Here is a 20,867-nt window from a genome sequence, read left to right as displayed (position 1 = left end):
CACAGCTGAAAATGGTTTTGCTGGAATCTCTTCGACTTCCTCACTTCTGCTCCCTGCTAAATAATTTACAAAATCACTTTCTGCACTCCCCAGTAGCACAGTTGGTCAGGCACAACCCCGTGGTGTTGGCTTTGGCAGTCCTGGCTGCCTCCCTGGCTTCTGCAGATGTGGATGGAAATTCTTGAGCAGCACAGCCCCAACTGGGGAGGCACTGGGGGAACTGGGAGTGAAGGGCAGGAGCTCCAGACTGGGGGGGACCAAGCCCTGCCTGTGTCCATCTCCATCTCAATGGGGACATGTGGCCCAGAAGTAAATTTCATATATTAGATTACATTAGATTACATTTATATATATATATATATATATAATATTACATTACATTACAGTATATAATATCAAATCATATCACATTACATCATATTATATATTAGATATTATGTTGTATAATATAACATAATTTAATATATTATGTAATATTATATATTACATTAAATTCTATCATATATCATATTGTATCATATATGAAATATTACCTATATTATGTCATGTCATATAATACATAATATATTATATTATATATTGTCATATCATATTCATTGTATCTATTATGTCGTTCAGCTATAGATAAATACATTTTTCAATGGCACAAAAGCAGTAAATCCCTCACTTTGCATTCCTTGCAGCTGGAATGCCACGGGGGGTCACACCCGAGGCAGCTCCATGGGGTGACACCCAGCTCTGGCTGAAGCCCCTGGTGTGGTTCAGTTCTCCTGAGGTTTCTGGGATCAGGATTTTCCTCCAACAAACAAAATCTGGGGTGTTGAAGGGAATAGCTCAGCTGAGGGAGAAGGGATTCTTCATAGGAACACAGATAGATGAATCAGAGCAGAACATTCAGCATGTTATCTTCATTACTCACAGGATTTAAAGTGATTTCCACCCCTAAATTAGATTTTGTCTAATTTATAGATGAGTAGCTCATACCAGACACTTTCAGGATGCCTCTGAGGTCACTATCTGGCACTATTAATACACTCCAGAATTACCAGAAGGCCTTAACTCACAGAATTTTATTACAAAAAAACAAAATACCAAGATATTAAATTTGCACACTCCACCTGAAGAAATTTCCAAATATTTCACAAGATCTATGAGCAAAAAGAAACAAAACTTAAATATTTCATTGTTTTTGTTACTAAATTATTGCTCTCTTCTTCTGGTAAATCAATTTAGATAAAGAAGTTACCTTATAGAAAACACTCTGACTCAAATATAAGAAGCCCGTTATCCTCCCTTGTGGTTACAGGTTCTTTATTTTGCAGACAGTCAACATTTATATGTATTTAAACCCCTCTTTTCAAACTGCTTTCCATTAATGACATTACCTCAATTATGCAAGAATAAGCTTTGGAACACTGTGAGCAGGTGCCGTGATGACACATCAAGCAGAACGTCTCTCACTGCAGAGTTTGGAAAGAGTAAAACCAAATCCTGAAATTTTAAACATGAAAATTTAAAATGCCTACAAAAAACTGAGCAGAAAACTTGGTTTACCCAGCAAGACGATCTCGCCAAAGTGGGAACCTGGATGCCACTTGGAAAAGTGAGAAAAAAAAATCCATAAAATTGCCAATCTAAAGACTACATAAAGAAAATCCAATTGAAAGAATAGAAGTTCTTGTAAACAACAGGGAATTTCCTCATGCCTGCCTTTCTGATCTGAAATGAAAACAAACCTGTAATGATTCAGCCCAAAATAACTTTCTGCAACTTGTGCTTTAAATTAGAATAGAATAGAATATCTAAACTCCTGATCTCCTCTGTCTGCAATGAAATATTCACTCAAACCAGCCCTCTGCTGCCACTTGTTTATCTAACACAAACCCAGAAATCAAAAGCTTCACCTCACCAGCCAGCAGAACCTGTCCAAATCATTTCCCACTGAAAACTGATCTGGAATCCAAGTTGCCCATAAATATTCCAGCCTGTTCTTTCATGGTGAAACATCTCACTGCACTCAAGAGTTCCTGAGAGCAACTGATGGAGGAAAAGGCTTCCACAATCACCGCAGAAGCAACTGATGAATTGTGTACCTCAGAAAAGGGTAGGAAGCATGGGAAATGTTCTGTTGGTTTGCCAAAAGTTGTTTAGGGAAAAAAAGAAAAAAGAGCAAGAATAATTAGTTAGATAACATTTAAACACTTGTACTGAAGCTGTAATCCCCTAAATCTTTCAGGATATTGCATTCTAAACTTCCCAAAATGTCTTCTCAACTGGCACCTTCTAAAATAACTAGAAAGCCTGTCAGATTAACTTCATCCTGAAACCTCAGATCTTTGCTGTGTGCTTAATCTCCACAAAACAGGGTTTAAAATGCCAACACCGCCAAAGTATGTCCAAACCACTACAATTAGCTTCATCATTTACAAGTATTCAATGAAGAAAAACATTTTAAGAGTTAAAAAAGGCTGTCAGTGAGTGAAGAAAGAAGGGGAGTTTTATTAAAGTAACAACAAACTGCTTTTTAGCCAACCTGTAAACTGAAAAAAGGTCATCTCAGTTTATCACCTGATAAAGGGGTGTAATGCAGAAAACTGGGACCTAGGCTGGGCTCTGAGATGGTTTTGAACTCGAATATATTTGGTCAGTGACATTTGACTACAGCACTTGGATACCCACAGGTGAAACCCAGCTGATAAGATGCTGACACTGGTCAGTAAAACAGGATTTGCAAGGTTGGTGTCTGTGGTGAAGCTGTCACACAAGTGCCATGGGAACAGATGCCCTGGAGACTCCAGAGGAAGAATGAGAGCACACACACACACAAATCCTCAAGGACTTCCAAACAGTGCAGCAAGTCAGGAAATTATCTCAATTTTTGTCATTCCAAGCAGGGACTCATGCATAACTCAGCTGTAAACTTGAAAACCAACACACGTGAGAACAGAGAGCCAGGAATGGATGGAACAAGAACTAACACTGCCACACTAAGGAAAACAGGAGAGAGATGGTTTTTTTCCTCTTCCTTTCATTCCCGATGACACAGCAATGCAGAACCTTTGCTGTGGAACCAAAAGCAGGAGCAGCCCTGACCTCCCTCCAGTCCCACAGCCGCCCATCCCCGGCCTTCCAACAAAAACCAGGTTCAATAAAACCTCTGACAGCTCTGACAGCCACGCCAGCTATCTTAGCGTAAAGAAATAAGTCTTGATTCCTCTGATTTCTCCTGAAATGAAAAAAATACCTAATAATAAAGCCCCGCTGAAAAACACGGCCACACTTCACACCGAAGATGTGACAAACAGCCGGAGCACGGAGGTGGCCCAGAGCATGGATGGAGCCGTCCCTGTGCTCACAGAGATGGCTCTGTTCCGGTCATTTCTCCACCTTCCTGCCTGAGTGCTTTCCCCTGGGAACGTGCTGCTGTCTGTGGGACAGGAATCTGGGACTGGCAGGGTGAAGAGGCCTGTCCTGCGTGTGAGAAGGGCCGGGCGGCCGCGGGGAGCGGGCGGCGTGTGGGCGAGGGCAGCGGCGGCACTACCAGCAGCATTAGCAGCAGCATTAGCATTAGCATTAGCAGCATTAGCAGCAATACCAGCAGCAGCATTAGCATTAGCAGCAGCAGAATCAGAAGCAGCAGAAGGAGGAGAAGAAGCAGCAGCAGCAGAAGAAACCCAGAAGCAGCAGCAGCAGCAGCAGCGCAGGCCGGCCCCGCGGGGCAGGAGCCGCGGCTGAGTCACGGCTGTCCCTCTCCCTCCCGCCGGGATTTTCTCTCCGAGCTCACACACATCGCTGTGACGAGCGATTCTTCCTTTCGGGCCCGAACCCGCAGCGTTTTGATGTCTGAATGAGGAATTTGTAGCAGCATCCGTGTCCCTGTTCCGCGGTCAGTGCCACCGGCCCTGCCCTTTCCCCGCAGCAGCTCTGCTCGGGCTTTTGCCGGAGTCCAGGATGGAACAAAATCCATCGCCATAAAACATCAGTGGACATTTTCACACGAATTAATTTATCCTAACAGTTATATTTATTTAAACTACAAAGTATTTGCCTTAGGCTCAAGTTGGTGTTTTTTGGTTTTTTTTTTAATACAATCCGAATCCGCACAATTTTATATTTATCACAAAATCCTCACCAGCCCTGGAAATTCAGGAGACGGATCCAAACTTTGAACTTCACAATTCCTTCGGATAAAAGCTTCAGAAATGTGGCAAAATCTGTTCCAATGGTTTGCTACAATGGACAAGGCTTAGCCTTTGCTGCCCATCCTCAGCTGCCAGGAGGTCAAAGCCTCCTTTCCCAAAATGTTTTCCAATTGACAAGCCAAGGGAAAGAAAAAAATTCCAAGGGCAAGGTTCAGAACTGCAAGAATTATATCATAATCATTAAAAAAAAAAAAAAAAAAAAAAAAAAACAAAAAACAAAAAACAAAAAACCACAAAAAAAACCAACCCATTTGTAAAAGTCAAATGAACAAAAGATGCTGTTTGCCACCCAAACTCTTTAGTATTCCAAGCTGGTTAACATATGGAACACGAGACTGAAGCCAGTTTATAATTACTTCACTGAAAATTTCCTGTTAGTATTTATGTATTTAATTCTACATTTGCTAGATGCCCGTGGGGATAAATATGCTTTGCTGCTCGTTCTGGATGTGTCTGAAAAGCAGCAAAGAAATAGTGATAAATAATAATTGTTTGTGTTTATTTTAAATCCCGCTGTTTTGTACAACATCACTGCGTTCCACCAATTCTTCATCTACCAAAAACAGGCTACAAAAGTTGACCTTGGTGCATCCTGGAGGTGTCCAGAGAAGGACTGGATGTGTCAGAGCTCTGGTGATGAGGTGGGGATTGGACACAGCTTGGACCAGCTTGGATTTAAATCCAATTTAAATCCATTTGCTTAATTTCATGGAATTTCTCACTCCTATGATAATTCCATATTGCTCATTTAAAAAAAAAAAAAAATCTTAAATTTAGGGAGTTCCCTACACGTCATCACCAAAAGCACTCCTGACTTGTAAGAAAACTAAAAACCAAAAAGGCCAATTGGGCTTGCCTGCAATTCCTGTACTCATTATCAAGAAGTTGTGGTGGTTTTAAGTAATTTTCTGGATCAATACCTGACCAAGAGCCAAATTATCTCCTGTCCCAACTCTGCCCATCCTTGCAGAACTGGAGCCCTAACTCAAAGCTGTCCAACTCTCAATTTTACCCTCCTCTTGATTTATTTTGCAATTTGTAACTCTGTGCCCCATGATTCCAGCAAACAAATCACAGGTTCAGGAAAGCCCTGCCAAACTTGACAAGGTGAATGAGATTTTCTCTGCATTCCCCAGCCTGCCACCAAGATTTGTTTCTCCAGTAATTCTCAGCCTTAACACCAAATATAAACAGTTGCTTCTGAGTGTTGTTACTTCTTCCACATGATTCTGTCTTCAATCACAATCCGGAGGCAGATGAAAAAATTGAGATTATTAATGGATGTTCCTTCTCCAGGAGCATCCTGCAATACACTCAGAAAATTCAGGACTTGCTCAATCTGTCTTCTCAAACGCTGAGCTGCTGCAATGCTAAAAATGTCTACGAGAAAAGGGCAATAAGATTTGGAATAAGTTGCTGCACATTTCAAACACTCCCCTATGAAAATGTGGCTCCAATATTCCTCCAGTGTACTCATAACTCACCAAAAAGCAGCTTGGAATAGTGGATATTACAGGAATTTATTTCTGACTTAAGCTATCCAATTATGGAGACCAAATTCCTACCAAAGTCTGCTTTGGAACTACAAGGTGTTGATAGTACATGTGAACCAATATTCAAATTTCACTTCTCTACACATCTTGCCTTAGTCCGAAATCTTTTAAAACACCAAGAGTCGTCACAGGGAATCTGGAAAGTCAATTGGGCTTTAAGGAAAGAGCAGATATTGGGAATAAAGAGCCACATGAATGTGTGGTAATAACAGATTCTTATAGATATTCTAATGAATTAGGAGTACTGGTATTTCACCTTTGATAAATTCTGTTCAAGAGGAACAGCAAGAGGAAAAGTTAATTTCATCCAGACAGCAAGAGCAAAAGGAAAGAACTTTGAATTATGACAACCTAAATGCATTTGATCCTGTAATTTAAATGTATGGCAAAACAATAATCTGTTCAGGTACTGAATGTAATTCACTGTATCTCTGATGAATTGAATATTTCAACAACCAGTCATGAGAATTTTCAAATCCATTATTACAGCTTGAGCAAGGATGATTTCTTCCAGCCCATGTGCCCTTTACAAGCTGAGTTTTTCTAATCAGTGAGAGGTGAATGACCAAAAGGAATACACAAGAATGGGAGAGGGGAAGGGATGAAGAGGAGAAAGCAAACCCAAAACTTCTGGAAACGTGGATTAGGGACGACTTGGCTCTGCTGTAAACTCACCCATCCAACAGAACTGAGGGAGGGAGGTGAGCAGAGCAAGGAGCCAATTTCCAGCACTCTGTTTCCAGTGCCTTGTGCCTTTCTGGTGGAACCATCATTTGCATTTAATCAGGCTCTTCATAAAAGGCCCTTGGAAGGCGACAGAAATAGGAGAATGTAATCCCATTATTGCAACACAAAGGAATAGGAGACTGTAACCCCCTTCATTCCAACACAAAGAAATTCCTGCAAGGTGATCTCCCCGTGGCTGAGCCACGAGGGAATTACCAGTCCCAATCATCTGATTTTATTTTTCTTTTCTCCAAAGAGACACCATAAATGGATGGAAAATTTCTCCAAGTGAAAAAGGCATAAACTAAACACATATTTATCCCACCGAAATACCAGAGAGGGATTTTTAACAATGCCTGCATTAGCTACAAGGACACTTTATGCAGAAATTAGGCAGGTACCTTTGAGAAAATGTGTTTGAATAATGACAAGTATTTTACTTTTTTGACCACCTCTTGAGCTGCACAATAAGAACAATGTCACTCTTAGTTCTGTGATAAATTCTCCATTCTCTTCCAACTTTTTCTTTAAGAGGACTCTGGAAAAACTGAAGGTGAAGAGGAAGAGAATTCCCCAGGTGACAATTCCTGGTGGACTGTGGCTCTCCCACACTCTGGGGGTGGTTTTAAGGGGTAGTTGTTAATGGTTTGTGGGAAGGGGAACTGGAAAATGTCACAATGATCATGGAATTGCAGCTCTCCTGGTCTCAGAGCTGTGCTGGAGCTGCACTCCAATGAATACTTTAATTTGCCTGGAAAACCCTCAGAATTCCTGGTTATGTGGTGTATTTACACCAGTTTACAGCTCAAGCCAGAAATTTATCAGCAGAGTATCACCACTTTTGTCAAATTAACTTCATGACATAACTTTTGCCTATTTGAAATGAAGAGTGACAGATTAAAGCCAAGAATCAATTCCTCAGAAAAAATCCACAAGCAGCCTGAAACAGCTCTTGTAAAAAGGAACAGCAAGTAAAAATGTCATGACTCACCACAGCACGTTATTCCCCCCAAAACCATCATTGCTGCCACATGCACATACTTCACTGCTCATGTGGAAACAACACAAGAGTAAATAAACACGGGAATTGTGAACAGAATGTGCCTAATCACTATTTCGTGCCTTTCAACTGCCACTTCCAAACCACCACAGTAATTTCATCCTAAATGTTCAATTTCGGTTTCAACACAAAGGGCCAGATTAGCAGTTTTTAATTAAAAAGAAGACAATGACACGAAAACTTCATATAGTTGGATTTTTCTTCTTCATCCTTTCCAAAAGGTTTCTGTAATGGTTGATTCAAGCAAAAGTTCTGAAACAGTCTTTTTAAGTAAAAAATTTCAAATTTTTAATAGTTTTTGAAGCCTGCTCTATCTTGTTTTAACATAGTTAAGTGACTGGACACTGACCTCAAAATGTGCAGCAGTGTTAGTGGACAGACAGCAGACAAAGAGAACTGTAAAGGGCACTAACTGTGCATCAGTTTAATTTGAGTTTGGACAGAAAAAACTTTATTCTGTCTGAATACAATAAAAGAATCTACACAGGCAAGTCCAAACAGAAATATTTTTTGAGAGGGTATTAAAGATAACTGAATATTTATAATTTTATCTGATCAGAACCGTTTCTAATCACTTTATTTTCCATTTACAGACATACAGAACTTCTGCTGGTCCTACGTTATGGGTTTTTTACCCCGAGCTTTCAGGCAATGTTTCAGACAAAACTGAGGGATTTGTCCTCATTAAGCAGAATAATTTTATGCCTTGCACAGCTCTTGCAGGAAAAACGCTCCTGGATCCCTGCAGACAAAGATGTGCACACACTTTTACGCGTGTGCAGATTAAGCTGCTTCTTGCCCCAAATGAAATGAGTTGTGTGTGTTGACAAGAGCAGCAGCACACCACTCCAGCCCTGGTGCAGCAGAGATGGGGGCTTTGATACTTTACAGCAAGCTGCTTTTGCTGATTAACATCATTAACTCTGACATAATCCTCTTTTCCAACATGAAAGTTATTTGCTGAGGTCCTCAAAGTGAAAATATTCTGTTCTTATCTTGAGGAGTCCAGTGTCTAGATCTAGAGAATTCCACTCATCTATCAAAGAAGCTACTCTAAAACACAGACTAATTAAAGAAGTACAAAAGTGATTTTAGAACGATTGTTCATCCCTCAAAAATAAACGTTTTCTTGATACCAATTAGGTTTGCTTCCTTTCAAACACTCAGTTGAAAATTCTCAAAACGGAAATACTCCTTGAAATGAAGTCATGAGCTTTAAACCTCACATTAGTGTTTGTTAAAGAGTGACATGCACAGTCCTCATCCCGTCCTGATAGACAGAAAGACAGACAGAGCAGTTTGCCACGTGTTTTTCCAAAGGCTGAAACCACTCCTGGAATTCTGTTCCACAGAAAGCATCACAAATCTACTGTTTGAGCTAAGAAGTGAGTTCAGGGAAAGCCTCCATCAGTCCAGCGACAAGCCCAGCAAATCAGAAAAATCGAGATTTAATTCTATTGTTACCACATAAAGTCACACAGAGCCTGGATTTCAGGACAACAGCACCTGGGGTGTTTATTCTATGTTTAAAGCCTTCCAGAGAGCTGTTCCTCAAATACAGGGACATGATCACCCGGGGATTTGGACAATAACAATCACACTCTGCCATCTCCTTTTACTGTGCAGTTGTATTTTACTCTAAAGGCCACTTAGGAGCTGATTTGTCATCAAAGCACAGCCCAACAGCCAAGGATCTGGGAGCTGAAAAAGACATTTATAATGGGTCACAATATTCAGGAGGAAAAAAAAAAAAAAAAAAGAAAACAAAAAAAAGAAACTCACCGAGCAACAACCCCAATTAATAATAACCCCCATGAGCTGCCCGATTTTTTGGAAAGGTGTTCTAGCAAATAAAAGAGTAAAACAACTGCAAGACTTAACAGAAAAGCACTGCTCAAAGACCCTCAGCAACCCAGTGGAAGTGATTTGAGTAGAAATAATGTAAACCTTCATGCACACTAATTATACTTCATTACAATATATTATAATATTATAATTATCTTAATGTCACTCTTGACTCCTCCCATGTATTACTATTGCCAAGGAAATCAATCTTACCCTTGTGTATGTTGAGTTGCTGCTGGCTCACCTCAGACATTTCTTCCTTAGTGAGAAAATAAATCAGCATCAAATAATCCCAGAACATGGGTCCGAATGAAAGAATGTAGGCAGAGACCAGCCTGACCCCAATCCTGAATCCCTAAATCCCAAACTCCTGCACTGTAACCCACACAGTGGATGCTCATCAGAGCTGCCTTCAAAAGAGCCGAGTGACTTTTCCCTGGCACCACGGAAGAAAGAGCTTCCTTTTATTGCAGTGCAGGAAAACTACAGCCAGGAACAACTCTCCATCTGGACAACATCCACCTGTGAAAATTCCTACAAATCCTTCTCCAAAAGAGCCTCTCTGTGTACAGACAGATAGGATTACATCCACACAGACACGTTCTAGACGGCCTTTCACAAACACTTGGCATTTATTGATACATATTGTGTGGAACAGCCACACAAGACTCAGGAGAATCACTTTTGGTTATTTGTTCAAAGACAAAGGCTTCATAAATAATTTTTCCTCATCAAAAGTATCCCCAGAATTTTTATTTATCTGGAACAGTGGATGGCTGAGACAACAACTCTTGAATAAAACAAGTTCTGCACTCATAGCACACTATGAAACCATATTGCCACTCAGTGGAATTGGATGTATTTATCATATTTTATGATTAAACCTTTTTATCACCCTTTCAGAATCACAAATTTGATGTGATGGGTTTGCTAATATTAGTTTAGAAACCTTTAACATCTTTTAAGGCTTTCTCAATGCTGAGAAAGTGTGCGTACATGTAGAAAGCTTTCATTGGAAATTATCTTCAGTGCAAAAAGAAATGATCTTCAGTGCAAAAGAAACCACTGAAACAAAAGAAGAGGTGATGAAATAATACTGAATCTTCCTCTCTGGAACCATCCTGGCTTCCCTGAGCAAATGTGAGACTTAAGAGGCTGTGACTGATCTCATATTGGAGTTTAATCCTCTAAATCTGGGCCATTTCAGTGGAATTATGATCATTTTTATTAGTAAGGAATCAGAAGGAATAAAGAAGAAATGAGGTCAAAGAGAACAAACATGAGGTCAGGCACAGAGCTGTGTACACACAGAGCTGGAATGAAGGAAATGAATCCCACCCACACCTGGATTCCAGCAGTGAGCAGCTGTGCCCTGGCAGGAGCAGCAGGAGCCCACAAATCCCTCATGTGAAAAACCAGGTTTACTTTTTTGGTGAAATTTAAAAAGTTTAATTAAAAAATAGACAATAGGAAAGGGTTAAAACAGCCGGGTGCTTGCCATTCAGCTAAGAGCACACTTACTGTTTTCAGAAATATTTTTTTAACTATTTTTTTTAAATTTATCAGCCTGTTGCATATTTATAGACTATTATGTATATTTATACTTTTCTACAAGCTAATTTCTACATTCCAGGAACTATTTTGTATGGCCACTCCTTGGGTCCGCCCTTTCAGAGCATCTTTTTGGCTGTGGTTTTAATCTGTTTTTTTTCTTATTACTTCTAGTTTGGGCCTTGGTCTGTATTTTTACAGATGGTTGGTGTTTCATAGTTGGTCTGTCAGCAGCAGGGTCCTCATCATCACCACTGGATGTTATCCAGCCAAGCAGACAGTCCAAGCATACTACATTAACTATTATACTATATCAACTATTATTACTGTGCTTTATTTTGCTAATTGCAGAAATAAAAACTGTATCCATACAGCAAAGCCATTTTAACATTAGTCATATAATATTTGTCTTAATACTTGTGAAAGCCAATATAACATTATATTAGTATTTATAACACTCAGCATGCCCTGGCACAGCTGGAGCTGAGCTTGGTGCTTTCAGAGCCCTGCACTACTCCAGACATCTGGGGTCTGCAGGAAAACCAGGATTTAACATTCAGCATCCTCTGAATTAAACACTTCTAGCACTTCAACTTGAAAAGCACAAAGAAAGTTTTGACCTCAGCCACCTGATGCCTTAGGATTTGAGCTTTTATATTTTTCATATATTTGTAATCCTGCAGTTCTTTAGTGTAGAACTCTAAACCCCACACACAGTGTGAGCTGCTGCTTCCCCATTCTGGGCAGACACAACAATTCCTCTCCAGGCCTGGCAATCAAGGACCCCTCCCTGCCTCAGCCCTGAGAGATGGGAACAAAAGTGAGTTGGGGGCAGCAAACTTGGGCTGAATGACTTCATTAGCTGAAGCTGGAATTGGGAGATGAACCCCCAATCTGCAAATGGACCAAACTGATCAAAGGGTGAAAACCTGTTGTCCATCTTTGGTTGAAGCCATTTTTGCTGGAAGCAAAGGGAAGGAAGGAAATAATGAATTTCAGGGAGGCACATTTCAAGGTAATGACTCTGAAGTGAAAGATAAAAGGAATAACAAGTTTCTTGGTAGACTATGGAACCACGTAGAAAATAAGAAATTCCACTTTGCAACCTATTCAGGATTTGATAATGGCTTGCCAGTAGCAAATTGTGACCTGTTGAAATAGGAAAGGCATGGAACAGAAGGGTATGAAAACTGTAACATTAGATGTTTCATTCTTCTTATTCTGGGTACTAAAACTACATCAAGTGAAGTCACTACTTTTAGAAAATCCTGTGGGAATGTTTAGCATCAACTTTTTAGGGAAACATGCTTCCAGCAAAAATGGCTTTTCCAGCATCCTGCAGTGTTTCCACAATGGTTTACACAAACCCCATTCATATAAAACAGCAAGTCCTCTACACCCTGGAAGCCCCCCAGGGGCTTTGTGTGCCCAAAATGCACCTGAAGGCCCTTCAATAAAATAACAGCTTTTTATTCCCTTAATTCTGTCTGGCCTCTGTTTTTACGTAGCCCAAGCAGGCATCACAGCAGCTGTTTGTCAGGAATCTGTTTGTTCACGTTTGTGTGTCAGTAAACACAAGGAGGGATGGAAACAGAGCCAGGGAGGGATGACCCGGGGGGACAGAAAAAAAAAAGGACCAAATCTTTGCCCTTTTTGCCCAAACCTGAAGCAGCCTGGAGCTGTCCCTGCCGGCTGAGAGCACGGAGCTGTCCCTGTGACTGGGCACAGATAAAGCAGGTTAATCAGCAGAAGCAGTGCAGCCAAGCAAGGAGTTTTCATCCCAGACCCAGGGCTGAGCTGCTCTCCCTCCCACCCACGGTGTCTGGGAAGTTTTATCACCTCACTGCACATTTTTGTCACTGGCTCCTCTTCGGAAGCAATGTCATTACTGAAGGTAACATTTAACTTCACTATTTATGGCTTCACTTTCTGTCGTCTACAACATTGCTTTCTGTGACAATTTACTCTTCTCCATTCTTGACGATTTTTCCACCTGCCTGTAATTACCCTTTGCTGCTGTGTTCAGCCAACCAGCTCCAGATTCCTTCTGTGGAGGTTCTCTATCCAAACCTGGCTGCCTGCATTTGTTATTTCCTTCCTCACACACATGTTTCTACTCAAACACAGATTTTCACTGAAATCTTATCACATCTTTAAATGCAGCCTGCAGTGTACCTTATTTATAAATGCATAAACCCCCAAACATCAATTATTTCAGTGGTATCAGAACAGATTTCTGTAGTACAAAGCATTCCTAAAGGGATATAATTATGTGATATTGGATCAGATATTTTGTGGGTCACTCACAAGGTGCTATTAAGAACTGGGTACTAAAACTGCACGAAATGAAGTTACTTTTAGAAAATCCCGTGGGAATATTTAGCAGCAACCTTTTGGGGAAACCTGCTTCCAGCAAAAATGGCTTTTCCAGTGTCCTGCAGTGTTTCCACAATGGCTTACACAAATCCCATCTTTACAACACAGGAAGTTCTCTGCACACACTTTTGCAAGATGAAGAATAAAACATCTAATATTATAGTTTTTATACCCTTTTGTTCCATGCCTTTCCTATTTCAACAGGTCACAATTTGCTTTTGGCAAGCCATTATCAAATTCTGAATAGGTTGCAAAGTAGAATTTCTTATTTTACATGGTTCCATAGTCTACCAAGAAATTTGTTAATCCTTGTATCTTTCACTCCAGTCTCATTACTTTGAAATGTACCTCCTTGAAATTTATTATTTCCTTGCCAGTTTTTCCATTTCCTTTCTCTGAAGGCAAACTTTAGAAGAAAACGTTGGCAAACTTTTTTCTCTAATACCACCCATCCACCTAACTGTGTTATTTTATCTTTCATTGAGCTTCAGAGGCATTCCTATTGTCTCTTAAAGACAGGAAAAAAAGAAAAAAAAAGTCCCTTGGGTCCTGAGCACAGAGGACAGGGATGGCATGGCAGTGACACCAGAACCTGTCCAAATTTGTGGCCAGCCATCTCATTCACACTCAGCTGCATAAAATAACAGTAGAGCTTGTTTAGCTACAGCAAGACACAGAACATGGAGGAGAAAGTGTTTTCCACTGAGAGGTTTGCTTCTCATTTTCTATCGTGTCCAAAAGGTAATCTCTCTCACATACCGACTTTGGCTATTTCTACCAACATAGCCAAGTCTTATGCACAACAGAATTGTAGATAAAGAGGAAAAAAAAAAACCCAAACAAACAACCCAGCAATTCTCTTTCTTAGATCATCTTAAAATACAGCACAGACACTGTCTGGTGCTGCACCAGCTGGCTTTTGGGAGAGCACACAGGGAACACAGCTTGGCTGAGGTTGCTGTACACTACAAATTCAGATTTCACATGTTCCATAACCCTAACCGGAATTTAACACGTGTTAAATTCAGATTTAACATGTTCCATCCTTTAAACACAAAAGCCACAATTTGGGTGAGGTTGCTGTACACACCAATTCAGATTTAACACCTTCCATACTTTGAAATGAAACACACAAAGCACATCTCAGGTGAGGCTGGTGTACACCACAAATTCAGATTTAACACCTTCCATACTTCAGGTAGCTCAGGTGCACACCCTGCTCCTCCAGCCCTTGCCCAGTGTGGAATTAATATTTAAAAACTGGACAAAAAGCAGTGTCAAGGCCCCATGAGCTGTACTTTACCCCTTGAAACACCCCATGCAGTGGCTGAGGAGACAGAGCTCAGGATGAAACTGCAGAAACCCTCGTGGTTTCCTGTGTGAGCCCTCCCAGCCTGCAGAGATGGGCTGTTTGTGCCTGCATCCCGCCTTTAATTGTGTTTTTATTGGGATTGCAGAGGCAGAGAGCCCTTAATGCAGGGCTGGGAGCTGCAGGCTGATCTCATTACCAATTACCTGCTTGGAAAAGCACGCACTGGCCTCATGTAAAAGCTGCTTGCCAGCTCCTTTTGGGAGGGCTGGGAGCCCACCCCAACAGGCCACAACTTGAGTTAGACTGAAATGCCTCACAAAGATCATTTTGAAATCAGAGAGAAAGTAAAGTAAAACCTTTGCCACTCCTGCTCACTTCCAGAGGTTTTAAGGAACCTGTTGCCTCCGTGAAATATCACAGTGTTATACCAAAGGCAAGGTTGTTTTCCTTTAATATCCTTGCTGCAAAGGGTATTTTAAATTAATGAGAGTGATTTAGGACACGCTTTTTCTTCCCTTATAAAATATACATATTGATAAGATTATCTTTTCCTTACACTCCACATTTGGCCATTTGGTCAAAGTCTTGAGAGCAGAGACCCTTTAAAAACCTCCCTCCTCCTTTATAACGCTGCTGGATTTGTCTCCAAACACATCCCACCTTCAGTCCCAGTGCCAAGGAATCCCTTCCATGCCCTCCATCAGCTCCACACTTGTCCCAGACTGGGTTTCCCTCCCCATTTCCCACCTGGCTCTGGATTTTTTGCTGGTAGCAGTGAGGCTGCAGGGACATTGTCCTGCTCCAGAGTCCTCCCAAAGGACTGGAGAGTGCTCTGGCAGAGCAGGTGACCTCATTTGTACATTATTAAACTCAAGCAACCTCTTCTAAATTTGAAAATAATTTGCTCATTGAAGGCTCACCCTGAATGAAATGAAAGCTGCAGCCACTAAATCAACACGTTACAACTCAAAATGTGAGAATTCTGGGCCAACTGGAGTTAGGAACTCCTAATTAATTATGCACAATTGAACCATCCTTAAGGAACAGGAGAACTGCAGTGGAATTGTCACTGCAGTGTGTTCACACGCGTTTGGTAGTTACAAAAAACATCACACACACTTTGAATTGAAACTGTTTCCACCTTCTAGCGAGTGAAATAAAACCCCAAACCAAAAATCAAACCCTAAGAAGCTCGTGCTGCTGCTCACTTGATGAAATTTTTGTGTCTTCAAGCAGTGCTTTCCTGCACTACAACAACAGTGTTCATATTAAAGATGTTTCTGATGAGCAATGTTGGCCCATAAATGATTGGGTAATTTTTAAACCAGAAAGTTTGCTCTTCATTTAGCATTTGTCTCAGCCATTTGGGGTTTATCTTTGGAGCCTGTCACAAGCTGAGTAACTACTCAGGCAGTAAACATGAAGTGAAATGCGTAATTGTCTGTTTAAAAAAAGAAAAAAAAAAAAAGAGGTACTGACACTTACAGCCAGATTTGTGCTTCAAAAAATTACAAGAACGAAATTTCCCAGCTTTGTTCTTTTTATAATTTCATGGCTGCTGCCAACAAGTCTTATATTCAAGCTTTAAAGGACAAGATACACTAAGTGATGATTAGTTTCCAATATTGAAGCGGTTCCCTGAATCTTCTACATAAGTTTTTTATAAAGATAATAATCTATGCACAGCACCTTGGCCCCTTGCCACTGAGGTGTGGCCTCTCATCAGGTGCTTGTTCAGCACTGAATATTCAGGACTTGCTGTGTACAGAACAAAATGGTTCTTTCCTGAGGAAATCCAAGCATATTTTAAAATAAACAAACCCGTCTAGCTAGAAATTTCGGACACTTAATGCAGAATTAAAAGAGAAGTTGAAGCAAGCTGTCTAAGCTGAATTTAGCTCTGTCAGGAGTCACTTGGATGACCTTGACCAAATCATTTCACTCCTCAGTTTCCTCCATTTATAAAATATCAACAAAGATCCTCCAAGCTGTGAAACAACCACGGAAATCTGTCACATCCCATCACCATTAAAGCTCACAAGTGGTTCCTGAAGCTCTGCCCTCCCCAGCAGATCTGTGGGGCATCAGACACACCCCTGCTGCATCCCAAACCACATCCACCAGGGGTGGGGACCCATCAGAGGGGTCTGCAGCTCAAGGTATTAGAAATACCTGCTCAGTGTGCAGCTGCAGGTGCAAAGGACCAAATCCAAATGCATAAAGAACAAAAAACAAAATCAGCTTTTCCAATGCCTTGATGTGAATTTATAAGAATTACTGGTCCACTGGAAGGGTTTTCACTCCAGGCCACCTCTCCCTCGTGCTGCTGTTCTGGAATGACAGGGAAATTCTCAGCTAACTGGGGGAAATGGTTGCTGGCTCTTTGCTTCCACCTCTGGGCCAGAGGATCATTTATTTATTGTCCAAAGTGACCAGGAGAAAATCTTCCATAAGCAGAACCAACCAAGACCACTCACTATGGATTTATTGACTACAACCTTGAGCCTGTTCTCACTTTGTCCCTTCAATTGCCACCAACGCTGGTGGAAAATCTTTGATTCAGATTTTTGATTTTTTTTTTCAGCCCTACCTTCAGGAGAAGCACAACCACTAAATGTGGTTGGAAGTTTCCAAAGGACCTGTAGGAAAAGAATTATCTTTGACAGGCTCTAACACACCCTGGACTGAGGAAGGAGGGTGCTTTGACACAACTGCATTTACTCTTCCCTTAAGGAGTCAGGGAAATGGTAAAAAAACCATACAAATTAGTGTAGATAAGCCAATCCTCCCATTTTTTGCCCCTGTCCCATGCCATAGAAGTAAAGTAATTGAAATGGAGAATTTCAAGTCTTGCAATAGGACAAACCTCTTAGGGCAAGGAGGAAAGATGTAAGTGAGAAAAGGATCATAAAATGCAAGCAACAACTGGGATTTGGTTCTAGGCAGAATATCCCAAATGATTCCATGAGCAACAACAACAAGGTTGGGTTACCAAATCTTGGACTTGAACCTTTCACAGAAATAAAACATATTGGAACAGAATGTTCCTCTGTGCCAGGGGTAAGAGGGAATATCCTTTGCTGGCAGAAAAGGGTTTCTGCTTCCTCTGGCCCCTGCTGAAGAGAAGATACTGAAGCAGTACAATTTCAGTGTGATCCAGACAGAAATGCTTTGATTTCCAGTCAAACTGCAATCCACAAGCAACAGGGCAAACAAACAGAGTGCAGCTCCAAACACCACAAAACCAAAGGGCGAGCGTCTGATCCTCCTGTCAGGATTAGAGCCCAGCAGCTGGGAGGGTTTCTGGAGGCTCTCAGAGATGCTGTGGTGCTGTTTGTGCTGTTATTGACGGGGTTTGCTCAGAGCATCACATGACAGAGCTCTCTCTGCCAGCCTCCCCTTGCAGCACAGCCCAGGGGAGCCACTGGCACTCACCTGCTGCCCCTCCCAACCTTTCCTTTCCCTGCCCAAATCATAATCCAGATTCTTTTTAGCCCCTAGAGTCAAACACCTCAGCACATCAACGCCTGCCTTCATGGAGATCCCAAGGTATGGAACAAACTCCTCTGCAGGAATTACCAGAATTCACACAGATCTGGAATGGGGAGGGACTCACAAGGGTCAGACACGTCACTTTTCAGAATATATTTTAAAATCTTCCAGATTTCTGGGAGAGGAAAGAGCCAGTGCAACGACAAACTGTTTTTTTCTAGAACTACTATGTATCCATGTCACATACTATGAGGAGGAGAAAAAAAAAAAAAAAAAAAAAAAAAGGCAAAAGCAAGCAGGGATGAGTAACCTTGTGCTGATTTGTGAGGCTGGCTCCTACCTGGAGTACTCCCCAAGCAGGGCTTTCAAAGCTTTGCCCCTTAATTAACAGATTGTGTTAATTTGGGGTGCATTTATCAATATTACATATTGCTATCACAGGGAGCTTGATGAATTTAACAGCACATAAACCCCTGTCTGGAAAAGAATAAATGGCTTTTTTTTTGGTCCAGACTACTGTTTGTGATGCTTGAACTCCTCACAGCACATTTGTGAGGTAATTCAACAAAATTGTGTCTAATAGGAAATGTAAAATCACGTTCACTTAGGCTGGCTCCAGTGAGCAAAGAAAAATCTCCCAGAGAGAAACATGATGAACAAATGCAGTTATTGAATGTCTCAGGCAGAGAGCTGTGCACTACAGAATGTGAAATAAATAGATGTTTCTGCAAGGCAGGGAGCAGTGTCCATGGATGCATCTCCATGACGTAGCTACAGAGGCTGCCTGTCTGCCTGATACAACCACCTTGTTTTGTCAAAAAGAGAAAAAAAAAAAAAAGAAAAAAAAGAAAACCACCCGCCTTACACACACACAACCAACCACAAAACCAGACAGGAGAAAAAGCCTGGAAAATGTAACAGGTAATGTTATCCTAACATAAATAACCTATCTGCTCCAGCTGCAGGCTTAAATTTTCATTTCATGTATTTTATGAAAGGACTGTTTGAAAGCAAATTGGATCAGGTCACAGCACTGCACGAGCCCATCCAGACACCGAGGCTATAAATTGGAGACGCTGAGAATAAAACCCTAAACCCACAACCCATCACCGGATGATCTCAGCCTTACAAAAACAGACTTGTTTTACTCCGTATTATTTTAAGGCGCTGCTAAGACCTTCTGCGCCGTAATTAGCAACCAGGGAACGAGACGATTGTGAGCTCCGATGTGCGAACACCCAAGTTAGCGAGGGGCCGGTAGGAATCTGTCCTTTCCCCCAAAGGCACAGCATCCGAACAGGTCTGGAACAGCCCTAACCTCTCCTCTCCTGCTGGAACCGGCCAGGCACGCTCCCGGCCAAGTCCAGCGCTTGGCAAACCCCACATTTTTCATGCGATCAGTGGGAGCGGAACACGCAAACAGGAGGGGGTTAATGCAGCCCAGGGAGGCAGGGCAGAAGCGAGGGCTGGCGGTGATGGAGCTGCAGCCGAACGCCGCGGGAGCAGCGGGGGCTGCTGCAAACAAACCGCCTCGTAAACACCAACTCACCCCCGCAACGCCACGGCCACACAGAGCCCCGCGCCCAGAACACCTCCGTCCAACCCGGCCCCACACACGGGCTCTGCATTTCGCCACAGAGCACGGAACGCGCTCGGGCAGGGCGCTGGGTATGTTTTATTTAGTGTTGTGACGGGAAAAGGATTTCACGGCTAGTCAGGCGCTCCAGGGCTCGCTGGGTTTGGGGCTTTTTGGGGGTTGTTTTTTGCTCCATCTTGCAGCCCGTGAGGCTGCGCTGCAGCCCCGCAGCGGGGCCGGGAGCGGGGCCCCAGGTGAGCCCGCACCTGCCGCCCAGGGGAGGACGGGCAAGGAGAACGGTGATGATGGTGATGATGGTGATGATGATGATGGTGATGATGATGATGATGATGATGATGATGAGGGCGCGGAGGGACATGCCGGGGGACACCTACCAGTCCGTGTGCGGCTCGTCGATGACCAGGAGCAGCTTGAACTTTCTGCCGACAGCCGCGGAGACGGCGGCGGACGCGTCCACCAGCCCGGCCGAGGCCGCCGTCTGCTTCACGGCGTTGGAGAGCGAGCTGAAGAAGCTGCTGCCCGTGGACTGCTGCTGCGGCGGCGGCTGCTGCTGCTGGGGGGCCGCGGGCTGCGGCGGCTGCCGGCGCTCGGCGGCCGGGGAGCCCGAGGCGGGCGCCGAGGAGCCCGCGGAAGGCGGCGGCGGCGGAGGCTGCTGCGGCTCCGGCCGCTGCAGGTCGGTCATGTAGCCATTGGGCAGGTTGGCGATGAAGCTGCTGTCCGAGAGCCTGCGCCGCAGAAAGTTCATCATCTGGCCGGGCTGGGGGCTGCGGCGGGGCCGGGAGCGGGGCTGGGCGATGCGCCGGCGGCAGCGCTCCGCGCCTCGCTGTGTGCGCAGAGCTCCGCGCCGGGCGGTGTGCGCGCAGCTCCGCGCTCCGTGCGCCCGCCCGCCGGCAGGGGGCGGCCGAGGGGCGGGAGGGGCGGGGGACAGGGAGGGGACAGGGAGGGGACAGCGATGGGGACGGGGATGGGGACGGGAATAAGGATGGGCACGGGAATGGGGACAGGGACCGAGACAGCGATGGGGACAGGAACAGTGCAAGGATGGGGACAGCCATGGGGACAGCGATGGGGACAGGGATCGAGACAGCGATAGGGACAGCGATGGGGACAGGGATCAAGACAGCTATGGGGACAGCGCTGGGGACAGGGACTG

The 20,867-nt window shown here is 43.1% G+C and overlaps 1 protein-coding gene across 1 annotated transcript in view; it reads right to left on the bottom strand.

Annotated features, from left to right (window-relative positions):
- The window catches only part of SYN2 (synapsin II), a 154,714-nt gene extending 134,192 nt beyond the window's left edge, over positions 1-20,522 (bottom strand). The window contains exon 1 of the mRNA XM_066326944.1: positions 20,089-20,522. Within this exon, the coding sequence (XP_066183041.1) occupies positions 20,089-20,462 (374 nt within the window). The 5' untranslated portion in view covers positions 20,463-20,522. The remainder of the gene's footprint in view (positions 1-20,088) is intronic.
- Between the last annotated feature and the right edge of the window lie 345 nt (positions 20,523-20,867).

The sequence above is a fragment of the Sylvia atricapilla genome, chromosome 11, assembly GCF_009819655.1.
Source record: "Sylvia atricapilla isolate bSylAtr1 chromosome 11, bSylAtr1.pri, whole genome shotgun sequence".
NCBI classification, from domain to species: Eukaryota; Metazoa; Chordata; class Aves; order Passeriformes; family Sylviidae; genus Sylvia; species Sylvia atricapilla.
Note: the sequence above shows the minus strand (reverse complement) of the source record. Positions and strands in the feature narration are given on the sequence as shown.